At 35.5% G+C, this 14423-nt stretch overlaps 2 protein-coding genes and 1 pseudogene across 3 annotated transcripts; all 3 read right to left on the reverse strand.

Moving 5' to 3' along the window:
• Positions 1–180: 180 nt before the first annotated feature.
• LOC101210943 (WEB family protein At5g16730, chloroplastic) lies at positions 181–2598 on the reverse strand. Of its 2 annotated transcripts, none has more exons than XM_031884749.1 (2): positions 2424–2598; positions 181–2193 (listed from the first exon to the last, which is right to left on the reverse strand). In XM_031884749.1, exons 1-2 carry the CDS (start codon positions 2457–2459, stop codon positions 436–438), a joined length of 1794 nt encoding a protein of 597 aa, XP_031740609.1. In that variant the 5' UTR covers positions 2460–2598; the 3' UTR covers positions 181–435. The 2 variants fall into 2 exon arrangements, with proteins under 2 accessions (XP_031740609.1, XP_031740610.1); XM_031884750.1 differs by having other exon boundaries at positions 181–2222; positions 2424–2591.
• Positions 2599–5880: 3282 nt separating this feature from the next.
• Positions 5881–7608, reverse strand: LOC101219105 (histone H3.3). Its single transcript, XM_004146827.3, is given in 6 exon segments — positions 5881–6425; positions 6522–6578; positions 6580–6613; positions 6725–6801; positions 6905–6976; positions 7455–7608. Coding segments are annotated over 5 exon segments (411 nt in total). The 5' UTR covers positions 7455–7608; the 3' UTR covers positions 5881–6254.
• Positions 7609–8385: 777 nt separating this feature from the next.
• On the reverse strand, positions 8386–14362 carry LOC116403341 (annotated as a pseudogene).
• Between the last annotated feature and the right edge of the window lie 61 nt (positions 14363–14423).

Below are 14423 nucleotides of genomic sequence, written 5' to 3' on the forward strand. Positions count from 1 at the left end.
CACTGTTAATTCTCTGTCGTGGTGATTGTTTAATTATAAAAGGTAGGTTAACATTTGATACGTGGGAACTATGGAAGAGCCTATTGATTCTCACATTTTTTTAAAAAGAGGAACACTCTGTTCAAAACGAGTTTCTTCAGTTTTTATAATTTTAGCTATAATTTCTTTCATCGGATAGTGTAGGGAACTGGAATATCTTGAAACCAGCTAACACAAACTATTCTCATTTGATTGAAGAAGAAGACATCTTTAGGCACCAAAAAGAAAAAAGAAGAAAAACCACATAAATACACAATGTAAACTACTTGTATGAATTTACAGTTTTACAAAAAGATCAAAAGAAAAAAAAAAAAAAAAAATCAAAACTGCATTAACATCACAAAAACTTCACTCAGGTGATTGTTCCTTCTTTCTGTTGAAAGCTCCTCCTCCTCATCAAAAGATCCCAAATCTCCTTATCAATGCCTTCTTCTTCCTTGAATTCCTATCTCCTTCTAACTCATCCAAATTCCCTTCTTCCAACTGATCCAGATCCTCACCATCAAAATGCATCAGCTCCCCATCTTCACTATACTGAGACAACGATGGCCTCCTCTCGTGCAGCCTTGCCGAACCAGGTGAATCAACATTCTCGTCAAAAATGGACCCTTTAAGCGTCTCCTCCATTTCAGGCTCTTCATCTTCTGCTTCTTCTTCCACCTCCTTCTTCTGTGGTGAGATTCTCAACTCCAAGAAACTAAAACTGAAAGCTTTCCCTAACCTTTTCCCAAATGTATCCTCCTTCTCGGCTGGACTCGGACTTGGATTCTGATTTGGACTTGGACTCAACGGCGGTTTTGATTTCGTCATCTCCACTTGCTCTTTTCCTTCTTCTTTGTTCTTGCTCTCCTCTTTGCTCTTGTTCTCCTCTTTGCTCTTGCTTTCCTCTTTACCGTTCCCTTCTTTCTTGGTTGCTTCTTCTAGCAATTGCTTCAACTCCTTAATCTCCTCTAGAGCTGAAGCTTGGCTGACTTTTAGAGTCTCATTCTCAGTGCTAACAAAATCCAATGCATTTTCCTTCTCGACTAAACAATCTTTTAGCTGTGAATTCTCCTCTATTGCAATTCCTGCAGCTTCCTTGGCCACAGTAGCTTCATTTAAGGCTTGTTTTAGAATGTCTCTTAATTTCTTGATCTCTTCTTTTGATGTCATGTTCTTGAGATCGGCTAGCCTCAGCGAATCCATTAAGCGGCGATTCTCTTGTTGCGCATTGTATCTGTCATCTTCAGCTCTTCTTATACAATCCACTAAGCTTGTTTCTCTTCCACTCCATGCTAATAGAGATTCTTCTGCTTCTAATCTCAGCCTATCTACTGTGCTTTTGTATAAATCAGCCTCTTTTCTTGCCTCTTGTAACAGAGTTTTGTTCTTTTCTTCTATGGTTTTCAATGTTGTTCTCAAGTTCTCTGTTTCTTCCTTTCTTTGCTTTAATTCCTCTTCACTTGTGCTGTATTTTCCTTTGAAATGATTGGCTTCTGTTGCTACTTCTTTTAATGCCATAGCTAGATCATCCATGGCCTTCTTGTTGTTTTCCTCTGCTTCTGTGGCTAACTTTAGCTCGTTTTTTAGCAGAGCCAGATTTTGTTTCGTCGATTCGAGCTCGAATTTTAGGCTTTCGAATTCGTGGTTTCCTGGAATGTTGTGGTTGTCATTATTGGTGTTGGAAGAACATTTTTGGAGCTTTTCATGAAGGGATTGGATTTCTAGCTTTGACTCTTCGAGGGAAACCTTTGCTTGTTCTAGCTGTTCTGTTTGTGCTAATATTAAATCCTTTGTTTTCTCCTCTGATTCTTTGGAAATTCGGTACTTTTTCTCCAGTTCTTCGATTCTTGATTCTGTTTGTAGTTCAGAATTTTTCAAAACAGAGAGCTGCTCTGTTTTCTCTGCCAATTGAAGCTTTAATCCCTCAGCATTTTCCACGGCGGAGTCTTTGTTTCTCTTCACAGATTTCAATCCCTCAGCCTTTTCCACGGCGGAGTTTTTGTTTCTCTTCACAGATTCCAATCCCTCAGCCTTTCCTACGGCGGACTCTTTGTTTCTCGATTCCAACTCAGAATTAAGCTTTGTATTGATCTCATTCGCCATTTTCTTCACATCTTTAAACTTTGGAAGCTCTGTTGAATCATCTTCTTCCACATTGAATTTCATACCTACCTTCTCCATTGGTTGATGTATTTCATAAACTACGATCAAATCCTCTGTTTTTAAGGAAAAAGAAAGGAAAGAAAAAACACAAAACACAACTGACCCCAACAAACAAAAGCAAAACCCAGTTTCTATAACTATGGAAACATTGTTTTTAATATAACAAAAAGAATGAAAAATTGAAGAAGAAGATGAAGCAGAAAGGGTCAATTAGAGAGGAAAGAGAGAGAGAAACTTACAGAATCAGAGTAAGTTGGAAGAACACGCAATTCCATTGAGAAAAAACGAAAACGAAGTGTTTGTAATTTTTGGTTTTTTGGAGAAAGAAAAAGAAGATCAGTAGAAGATGAATTTAGAGAGAGAAGAAAAGAGAAGAGAGGTTTGAGAATGAAGGAAAGTCCGAAGATGGCGGATGTTCCATTAAAGGAATCAATGGGTTTCATTCGATCTTTGTCGATTTCATGAAATGTTTAAAATTATGTTAATCAATTAGCCATTGGATTTGACGATGTCCATTTTGCCTTTTTCTTTTATTACTTTTTTAACTATAAAACTACTTTGGTAGTTGCATGGATTATGGTTTTAAAATACAAATACAAATTAAAATCTAACACTAAAATTTCAATTTTATTGATAATAAATATTTATAAATAAAGTTCCAAACATTTTTAAAAAATATCAAAATAAATTAAAAAAATTTAGTAAAATTTTAGATTCTATTATATCACCTGTGAATTTAATTTGTTATAAGTTGTAAATATTTTGTAAAATCTACTATTTTCACAAATTCCTCAATTTTATTTATATATTTGTCTCTATCTTTATTTTTTTATATAAAAGAAACGTATAAAAATTGTGGGTAATATGTGAATAATTAACACATTGTTTATTTAAATCCAATACAAAAATCAAATTGATCATAAACTAAAACGGATTAGACTTCAAAGTACACACACCAAAATAAAATTTTAAGAGAACTATTCTTAGTGATTGGAAAGTTCGATAAAAAAATGAAAAACTAAGAAAAAGAAGAATTTAATTTTATGGTGGCTAATTATGTCTATGTTTAACCAATACACTTTTTTTTTTTACTATCAAAATGTTGTAGTGTCAAAGATGTTATGTCGTGAAGTCGATAGAGGTATGTGTAAGCTGAAGACATAATTTTTTATGAATCTTTGGATTGAGAAAATTGGAATGGAAATAAGATATCGTAAAAAATTATAATTATATATATATAGATGGAAGCGGCCGGTCGGCAGAGAGTGGTGGTTAGATGGCAACATCTAACGGCCGTTTAACTAATTTTCTTTTTCTTTATTTGAGCCGATTGTGTATATACGTATATATGTGTATATGTTTCCATCCATATGTCCATAGAATATATTATAAAATTAAAGTATGAAAAAACTAAAATATTTACAAATATAACATTGTACTATTTGTCATTTAATTATTTAATTATTAATCAAGATATATTTATCGTTTATGGATAAATTTATTTTAATACATTTTTAAATATTTTTAAAAAGATTTGTTAAACATAATAATTTTCTTAAAATTAAGGATAAATCAAGATTAATTTTAAAGATAAGTTATCATTTGTGAATATTTTCAACATATTTATATAAAGACAGTTACAAAATATTTTGAATAATATCTTTAAATTTGGAAAAGATGGTTTTTCAAAAATAGAAAAGTTTGACGAGTTATTTAGGGCTCATAGAACAAAACCACTCAAATACAAAATTTATTACGGTTCGATTTTTTTCAGATTGGGTGTAAATATTTTGTCAAATGCTCTATTTTTGACAATTTTCCTATTTTTTTCAACTATGGTACGGTTACCTAAATAATTCAACTTTAAGAAGTTCAAATTACTTATTTTGTATTACTAATTCTTTTTTATCGTTTTCAAACATAGTATAATTAACCAAAATATTTAAAAAGTTGTCGTTTACAATAATTTTTATGTCTATGTTCTTATACAAACGATAAATGATGGTTTTTTTAACACTTTTTGAAATATCACAGTATTGTTAAAAATTTTAAAAGTTAAACATTTGAAACGATATTTTGCTAAAAGCAAAAAGAACCTAAACTTTTAAATGAATTTATAGGTGAAAGAATCATTAACAAGTCAAAACGTAGTCTAAATCAAAGGTTCAAATTTCTCACTTTTCACGCATATTTTGAACCATATGCAGAGAATAAATAAAAGAGTTGCGTCAAATTTTTAATTACAAATTAAAATAAAGGTTTGTTTAGAAGAAAAAAGATTCAAGTTGGGCTGCAAAGAATGGTATTGTTAAGTAGGGAGAAAACGATTTATTTATATTATCAAATGGAAGGAAGAACTTTTCAAGGCTGCAATAAGGAATTTTCTTCTTTCAAAGGAACCATCTTTGATCACCAAAACGTTTATTCCATTTATCAGTTCTCAATTTCTTAATTTGTTGTTGTTTTTTCCTTTTTTTGGTTCGTTTTAATTCAATGGTCTTGTTGTAAAGTGACATTTAGAGCTTGTTTATAGTTCAACTATTTAAATAATATAGGTACACATATAAGAATTGTTGTCAATATAGACTAATTCTTCTCAACAATTTGACTTTGAAGAAAACAATTCAAAGTTTTTTCGTTCTTTTTCTCCAATAGCAACGACTAAAACATTACTCGATCAAAAGGATAGAAGTTAAAATCTTTACATGAATTCAATGAATATAAATAATTTTGATCCATTAGATACAATTAAAAAGAGCTTGAAAATGCTTTGGCCAAATATTTTAGTGATCTCTTTTGCTCTGATAGTCCCATGGGAGGAGGATTAGTTGGTTGAATTTAAAATTAGTGAAGGTATGAATGAGAATGTCGTGAGAGATTACTCTGAGATGGGGATTAAGGGTGCAGTATCCTGAATAAATCTTCCCTGTAAACACCAATGTATTGGCAGAGAAGAGAGAAAATAACGAGGCTGCTGTTCGTGAGATCTAGGGAATGCTCGACTATCTTCGACAGATGAAATGGAGGCAATATGGCCCTGTTGAAACTAGTTGAACCTGAATGGAGAATTTGGGTGTTCGTGAATCAGGATGGCTGCGCTTAGTTCTTTCTCATAGGCTTTTTCTAATAGAACGACCCACCATTCTCCATCTTATTGACGTTTGATGAAGGGTGAGAGTGGGGCTTCTTTATTTTGATTTGTTACCTTTAAGAGTGACATTACTAAGAAATGTATTTTAGGCTTGAGTTGTTTTAGAGAATGAAAACATCAGTTTAGCAAAGAAAAATTAGAAGCTTTTCACCCGAAGATATATATAATTATCGCAGTGACAAAATTAACTTTCAAAACCCAAATGAAAACTTGGAATGATGAGAGAAATGGTATAAGAATGAAGAGAACAAGTGCGGGTTCTGAATGGATTCATCTTTTAGGCAAAATCATAAAGCCAGTAAATATAGCAATGATCTGATGTCCCTTCACTCTACAACATTTTTATATCATGAACATAGCATAAACCACACGTGCAGCTGATTTAAAAAGTCGAGGATAGTAGCCAAATGATAAGAACGAATTATAGATTTAGGGATGAAGGCGAAGATAAAACAACAGCACACCATATCAAATTGCAGGAAGAATTACGTTGCATAAAGGAACATAAACATGAAACCACACATTAGCAGGTGGGAAAAAAATGATGAATCGAGACAAATCTGAACTACAAATTAGATATGATAGGTTTAGGTTATCCAACAAATATTAGTTTGGCTGCAATACCCCAAAAACACAATTCATCAATGGAAATACAGAATTAAGCTCCTCCATCCTTTTTAAAAGAACAAAAAACAAAATCATCCACAACTAAACATTAACATGCACAACCAAAAGCATTATGCCTTTTTTACCATATTCACTACAAGTTTTCTAGTATAAAACTATACTACCAACCCTTGCTAAAAACAAAAAATAAGAACCACCCCCATCATCATCCCTTCATCATCATCATCAATTAGGTCTTTTGATCACCTCCTTTGCAGCCAATACCATTCACCAAACAACAATACAACATCTTCTAAGCACGTTCACCTCGGATTCTCCGAGCCAACTGGATATCTTTGGGCATTATCGTCACACGCTTTGCATGAATGGCGCAGAGATTGGTGTCCTCGAACAATCCAACAAGGTAAGCCTCGGCTGCCTCTTGCAATGCAAGAACAGCATGGCTCTGGAAACGCAGATCAGTCTGCAACACACAATGCAATTTTATACATCAGCTTTGATCTATCATCAAACCCAAGAACATATCTCAAAGCAGGTAATGAAAGAGGTTGCAACAAACCTTAAAGTCCTGGGCAATTTCACGGACCAACCTCTGGAAGGGCAACTTCCTGATCAAAAAGCTCAGTACTCTTCTGGTACTTACGGATTTCACTGCACGGATCCACAAGGAGCCAAAAAGTTATTACCTTTGCTCAAACCAATTGAACAATTTCCACCTACTAAAGCGGAAACCTAAAGGAATTAAACCGTGCACAATCTTACCGAAGAGCAACAGTTCCAGGACGGTATCTGTGTGGCTTCTTCACTCCTCCGGTGGTTGGGGCGGACTTACGAGCAGCCTACAAAATTCAGAAACAAAAAAATGCATAAATAAATAGAAAACTCGAGAAAAATCAAATCAACTCATCCACAAAATTTCAAGCAAAAAAAACTTGAACAAACCTTTGTAGCCAACTGTTTCCTTGGAGCCTTTCCTCCAGTAGACTTACGGGCAGTTTGCTTGGTACGAGCCATCTACAGAAAAACAAACCCCAACTCCAACTCAATCACAATTCGACATCATCCAACACAATTTTCATTCTAGGAATCTTTACAGAACGCCTACACGAGATTTCAGAAAGTCGAACGGCACTACCACACAAATCCTCCTATCTAATTAATACCCAAATCTATTTCCTAATCGCATGCACTCATAAACTAAAAAACATACAATACAAAATCACTAAAGACATTCAAACGGGAGAAATTCGAAAAGGCATCCGAACTATGTAACCCAGGGAGATCCAGAAAGCCCTAATCTCTCCTAAACCTAAGCCCAGAAACAAAATTGAGAGCGTTGAACGACGGCAAAGAAATAAACCATAGAAGAAAACAAAAAGATCTGGAAACAAATTGACTACTTGAAAATCAATCTAAAAACCTGGCCGAATTTCAGAATAATGATGAAAGAAGAAAAGAAGAAAAGAAAAAAGCGAGAAGAATTAAGACAAACCTGAAGTCGCTACGGCGGTTCTTCTCTCTCGAACAGATCCTTCTCTTCGTCAAAGAAGCCAAAAGTTCAACGATAAGTGCAGTTAGAGCATATATATAGCGTCATAAAAGAAGAAAGAATCTGAAGGATCGAACGGTTAAGAGAGCATATCCGTGTGTTTTTTAGGTGTACGAATCTAACGGTAAATGAGGGATTGAGTTGTGTTTTCTCGAGTACAGTGAACGGCCACGATGTGATAGTGAAAGGGTAGACGAGGATCGTGAGAATACAATACTCGTTTCCTATTGGTTGGAATCGCGATAAATCTGTGGCAATTCCTTTATTTTGGGTTATTGGGGGATTAGAGAATGAAACGTGAGATGATTACCCTTTGCAGGGCAGTTTAGATTTTGAATTTGTCAACAAAAAGTTTCCTATTTCTTTTTCTCTGTTTTTCTTTTTCCATTGGTGGACTAAAAACTGACCAATCAACTCATGCCATGTAGGATTTATCCTTTTTTAGGAGCTGGAATTTCAATTTTTTTCTTGCAAACATTTCTTTAAAAATTATAATTATCTGTCTTTCTTTTTGTCTATATAACAGAGTCCTAATATTGGTGATTGAAAATTTGTGAAATGTTTGCATATTTTATATGTTAGGTGGCAGATCGAACTTATTTGAACTCTTAATTATCAGTATTTATATAAATAGACTAATAGAATCCTTAACATTTAAAACTTAGTTATTTGGTCTTTTTAAGGATTGTATCAATTAAATTCCAAAACTTGACTTTCATAAGTAAATCAATTATAAATCTCAATTAGCATTACTTATAAGACCCATCCATTGTATACATGTAAGAAGTGTTGCATTGAGCTCGAGATCAAAAGCTTGATTCTCCCCAGGTGAAACGAAGCTGAAGCAAGCAAGCAAACATAGTTTGAGAAGAAGTTCATGAACTTGGAAAGGGTTCCATATAATAATTGATAATTCAAAATCGAACAAACTCAAGTTACAAAGTGAAACTTCTAAACATCTGTCACTTTAGTATAAGAGAGAGAGTTCTACAAAGGAACCGATTTTACAATCCCGATCTGCCACCATTTCCAGATAAATTGAAAAGATGCTGATTTTGCCGGGTTTGGAGAGGGAGACGAGTTTCATTTTTTTCATATGAATTTCAATTCCAAATCTTTTCCCTTCCCTTTGTTTTTCTTTTTACAGTAATAAGCAAAAAGAAAGAAAGAAAGAAGAAAAGAATCTTCAAAGCTTAATAGAAACCTACAATAAATTATCACACTCTCGGCTAAACTAAACACTAAACCCACCTTCAAACTTAAGAAACCAATAAAGATGCCGACCACCGTATCACACTACCAGTGATTCATGACACCAATTTGTGAACTGTGATTATACTTCGACTCTTGAGAGACCAATGGTATTATGTTTGATCGTGGACTGACCTTGAGAAGGCAGACTTTGAACACGAATCAGGTGGGTGGTCGGCATTCACAATATCTAGACTGTGATTACACTTCGTGAAAGTTAAATAAGTCAGCGACATTAAGGTGCTTTGCAAGACGGCGAATTGCTGAGCTGACAACTCCAGAATTTGAAGAGACGGAGTCGGGAAGACAAGGCAGGCAAACAGGAAGGTCGTCGTCTTCTTTAGTGTTGAAGAATGATAGCACGGATCGGCAGAATATAAATCTGCAGATTATGGAACAAAAGAAAGAGAATTGTTATTTACATTAACAATGGCTAGAACATAAGCTTCTGTATGTATTAGCATTGCATAAGTAATGCGAGCAGCGGGAAAATACCTGAGAATGAGACGGCGTAAAAAATGATCAGACAAAACTTGGGCCCAAACGATATTTAAGCTAGTTGATGTACAAAGAAATTATTTCCCAATCGGAAAATGCAGAGGAGAGTATGGTATCAGCATCGTTGTAAACATCCTATAAAGGAGAACAAGTTGTGGATTAAATGGAAGTCCCGAACATATATTGAAGAGCAAGTTTTGATCTTATAATTAACTTACTATATCCAAATTGGCCGAGGACAGGCCAACCATTTCGCAAAATGCCGGTAGAGGTGCAGTCAAGAAAAAAGTAAACTGACTTCCTGATTGAATTGTATCAACATTTAAGGGATTCTTGAATGCAGGTCTCAATGGTGAAAGAAGTATGGCGGCAGTTTCTCCTCTCTCTGCCCCATGTAGAACCTGAAAATAATATAAATTGACAAATTGAAATGACTTCTTCTTGGAAGAGTGCATGTATTAAGAACATATTAAATTTTAACGCGAGACCAGACAGGTCTATCAACAAGAAACTATCAGTCAGATACTGCCGAACTAGCTTTTGTTGTCTAAATGAAAACTTTCATAGTGAAAGTGCAGCAAGAAAGGTCAACGCAATATTCTCCCTCAAAACGCTGTTGTTTTGTATGAGAAAAACAAATCAATTAAAGGCATCGAATGGCCTTATCTATGTCATCTCATTCTCAAAGCCAAGTAATCACATATATGATGATACTCAGACGAAAAATGAGAAATATCCACCTATTAAAAGGAAATTTAATTTCCAATATAGCAGAATGAAGCAAACCATTATGACCTGGCAACACTTGTAAAAGTTTTGACAAACCTGCCTTGAATGCATGGCTGTTGTTACTGTCAACTATCAAGAAAACAGGTCTACGTGTAAAAGGTATTATATCACCAGGGTATAAAACGTTTGGACCTGAAAATTAAAGATAAAAAGAGGTCCATGTCATCAATGAAATTGGAAACAACAGAGAGTTGGAATGAGTAAGTATCCACATCATTCAATAGCAAAGACCATTGAGAGAGGGTATGAGAGAATTCTGTACCTCCACTACCCCTATGCCCAAACCACAAATACTCATCATAAAGGTCACTTGATCCTGGCTTCTCACTCTTACAAGATTCCGCTAGAGCATTACAATTTTCTCGTGAATTCTGGGCTGTGACTTTATTTTTCAAGGATTTTCTTGATTCCCCAACACTCGCCATTTGATTGACACTGTTTTGACAGCACTTCCCTACACCAGTTATCATTGAATGTCAATAAACAATATTAAAAATGAGAATAAGAAACTAAAATCACTTTCACTTTGTTATAGGACATTAACCTGCTGCAGACAGATAAATTCAGCATGATACTATCTGGGAGGAGCTCCTCACAAACTGTCGCCATGACCTGCTCACAAACCAAGAAGCTCAATTATAAGTTCTTCCAATTTTGAAAGCCACACCAAGCACCTATTTTGCACATATAGAAGGTGATGGAGAGTAGAACATAATGGGTTGGGTCTTGGCAGAAAAAGTTCGGAAGGAGTGGATTTACCAAGCCAACAGAAAAAACAGAGCTTAGAGGGTATTTTTTCAGTCTAAATTCTTTGCAAGTGTGGAAGTTAGTGCTATCATTTCAACTTGTTATGTCAAGCATTACAACACTGAGGTCAGAAAGGGCTAAAGTTGTATGGCTGGCGAAGACTTTTATACCCAAATATAAGAAGTGCTTTCTATCTCATGATATGGATACCTTCAAGTCACAATGGCCAGTGAGAAGATATTGGCCGTATCCTAGTTCTGTAGGCAAATGATAAAAGTACCCTATCTACCGTGTATAAATAGCCACTGAAGTCACGTTGGCCACAATCATCATTGAATGTCATCTAAGCTCATAGATCATCACCGAGAGGACAAGGTAATACCCAAGTAGCAGGCATTGGAAGTTATTAACCAGTAACCACTAGGCCAATCCATAGTGGTTGGTAGTTTTTAGTGTTTGTTAGAGGAGATTGTTAATAGCCAGATGGAACCATACACAAAGGAAGAAAAGAGACTAGATAGGTACATATTTAAAAACAGAACTATTGGAGAAAGATCCCTCTATACATGCTATCAACCTTTGTATTCTCCTTTACTCTAGTAGTATATATCGGTTCTTACCATTATTGGATCACATGCAAAGCTATTCAAAGCGAAAAGTGCAAACAGACTCAATTCATAACTTCAGGGCATTCTATAACATGTAACAAGCTATAAGGCATAACTCGTAAGTCCTAACTAATTCAAACAAGTAGTAAAGCAATATCTGGAGACCAGAACATCCAAAGAAATAAAATGCCAAAATTGTCCAATTAAAAAAATAATAATTAAAACACAAATACTCACTAAAAGAGGGAGAAAAGGCTGCAAATTGAATAAATAAAAAACTTTGCTATGCAACTGAAGCAGAAAGAATGTTGTGAATAAATTTAATTAAACTTACAGCTATCAAATGAGTCACAGAAGGTCGATGGAGGATAGCTTTCTTCGGATTTGGAGGTAAAGATGGATCGGTAACATCAGTAGCTAAGTTGATATCAATTATTCCAGATGCCCCAGAATGATCAATGCCAGCTCCATTTTCATTTGGTTCAACTGGATGCTTTTGGTAGAAGAAACCAGGCTCCCATTCTAAACATTGTAGCATTCTATATGTGTCCAAAGTAATTTCCGCAAATTTAACCTGAAAGTAATGGTACATATAGTCAGACAAATTTATTATCATTCATGATTAATAGCAATAGATGGGGAAAAAATTCATAATTAATTCACCTCATTTCGGTGGTAGCTAGTTAAAACAGCATCTCGAAATTTAAGAACCCTCTTTGCATGGAAGCGTCCAACAAATGGAAGGGATGGTGGATGAGAATCAAATGCAGTAGAGTAACGTAAAGGTCTGACATTTGTCGAGGCTGTTGCTATATTCATGAAGCAGAAAATTTCTTGCACAACTAGCCTCCACTCCTTAAAGTCAGTAGCCTAAAAGCAAGAGTTAAAATGCCTCAGTTATGCAAGTAAAAAGTTGTATTAATATGCACTTAATACTTTTTTAGCAAAGAAGATATCTAGGCTTTCTAATAAGATAAAGTAAAATAAAAGAAAGTGCTAATTATGGGACCCCAAGAAGGGGCATTAAATCATTCTCATTCTTCCAAGAATACACATGAAACTCTGTGAAATATGAACGTAACCCATGTTTAAAGCAGGAGATCCGGACAAATCTTAAATGCAACCAATCAAATCATGATTCTAAAATCATCTCTGGAGATCTCATAATGATCTCAGGAGTCTTAAAAAGAAATCTTTCAAGTCTCATATATTGGTAAGTTGAATTTCAAAGTCACCCACAAAGCAGCCAACACAACTAAAGATGAAAGAAAAAGTTCCCCTTCACTGTACAAATTTGTTGTGAGCGTGAGTAAATTTCCTTTCTTTTTTTTTTTTCCTTTTCTTTTTTTCTTTTTTTCTTGTTTTTTTTATTTTTGTTTTTGTTTTTTTGTTTTTGTTTTTTGGATAAGAAACAATGTGAGTAAATTTGTTAATACAACTCTTTCGAATATAAATTATCTCAAGGACATAAAGTGACAAACAGTGTAAGTAAATCATAAATGTTTCTCTGCTGTGATGGGTTTGGCAGCTGAGAAGAAACCAAATGAAAAGGGAACATATAAAATTGTTCTTCAATTCAACGGATGACAATCGAGTTTTTAAATATCGTGAAGAATTATGATAAATAACGAAAAACAAACAAACAATCATAAGTTATAAAAGGTCTGCACAGCATTCATTCAGAAGCCAAAGAAAGAAAGAAAAAATGCTAGGGATTGTGAAATTAATAGAAAAGTTCTTCAAAAAATAAATAAGCCGCCAAGAAAGTCCATCAGCAAACTGAAAATCTTCAACAGAATCCGAAAATTCAGTTATAATCATGGAAGAAATGAGAAAATACCCGAAAAGTGGCCTTGCTATCGTCGACCAGAGCCTTCAATCGTTCGGCAAGAACCTGAACAGTATCCGTACGATTCAATAACAATGAAACCAGCAAAAACCTCGCGTAAAACCTCAGTTCCTTGAACCTCGCTCCTAGATCCTTCCTCGAATTCTTCGATCCCTCAAAATAGCTTCGGTTGAGAATCGCTTCATAGAACACATAGGCTTCAATCAAGAACCTAGCCTCACTAGTTCTCATATAATGACCAAAGTAAAGCTGACCGATCCGGCTAGCGATCTCGCCAATTTCCCAGCGGTTGAGACCAGATTCAACAAGCTTGGCGCGAAATTCCTGCTGATACTTCCAAAGACGCATATAAGCCTTGAAAACCTTATGAAAATAGTGATGGTTGTCCACACGCCCATAGGCCGGGACGTCTTGGACCCGAGCGAACTTCCGGTTGGCGTTCTCCACCATAGCTCGGAAGGTTTTCGCTTCACAGTCGTGGTCGGTCATTCCGGAAGTCTCAATTCCCCGACCGGCAGCCACTATCTCCGGCTCTCATCGAACAAAAAACAGAAAATTCGAAACCGCAAATAAGTTAAACTACGAGCGAGCTGAGAGTGAGCAGCGCTCGAGTAGTTCTTCTACAAGCTCATACGATTCAGAGAAACACAGAGAAACAGAAGGGTGTTGCGTTGGACTTATTTGCTTGGGGACTCGTGTGGAGTTTGGTTCTATTGTAGCGTCATAAATCAACAAACAAACCACTTTTTCTCTTTCATCCTCGTTGTTCTTCTTCCTCCTCCTCCTCGAATCTCCCCCCTTCGCTTTTACTTCGTCGTATGAAAGTGAATTTAGATTTGAAATCCGGCAAAAGCGAAGGTAGTTGCAGTGGCGGCGGAGAGGAAGCTGGAAATGGCAGGAATTTTGGCGGCTATGGCGGAGAAAGGAGAAAGGAGAAAGGTGAGAGAGAAGAAGTGGGGAGGGAAGAAGGAGGAGAGTGGAGGGGAGGTGTGTTTTTCTTTTTGCTTATATTATGTCATCTAAAATCGTAGCCGTTGATTGAATGATCCAAGGGTCATTTACTGAACCGGAGTTTTGGGCCTACTATTTCCCACGTCCTTTGTTTTCTTCCTCTCTTCACTCAATTTCATTACATTGGGTCACCATTTCCCTCTCTCTCTCTCTCTCTCT

This window comes from Cucumis sativus, chromosome 4, assembly GCF_000004075.3.
Source record: "Cucumis sativus cultivar 9930 chromosome 4, Cucumber_9930_V3, whole genome shotgun sequence".
Classification (NCBI taxonomy): domain Eukaryota; kingdom Viridiplantae; phylum Streptophyta; class Magnoliopsida; order Cucurbitales; family Cucurbitaceae; genus Cucumis; species Cucumis sativus.

Excerpts from the sequence above, each read along its gene's own strand:
- LOC101210943 (XM_031884749.1), bottom strand. The coding sequence starts at position 2,459 with ATGGAATTGCGTGTTCTTCCAACTTACTCTGATTCT. Across the intron at positions 2,194-2,423 it reads TTCCAACTTACTCTGATTCT|GTAGGTATGAAATTCAATGT; the intron begins GTAAGTTTCTCT and ends CCAATGGAGAAG.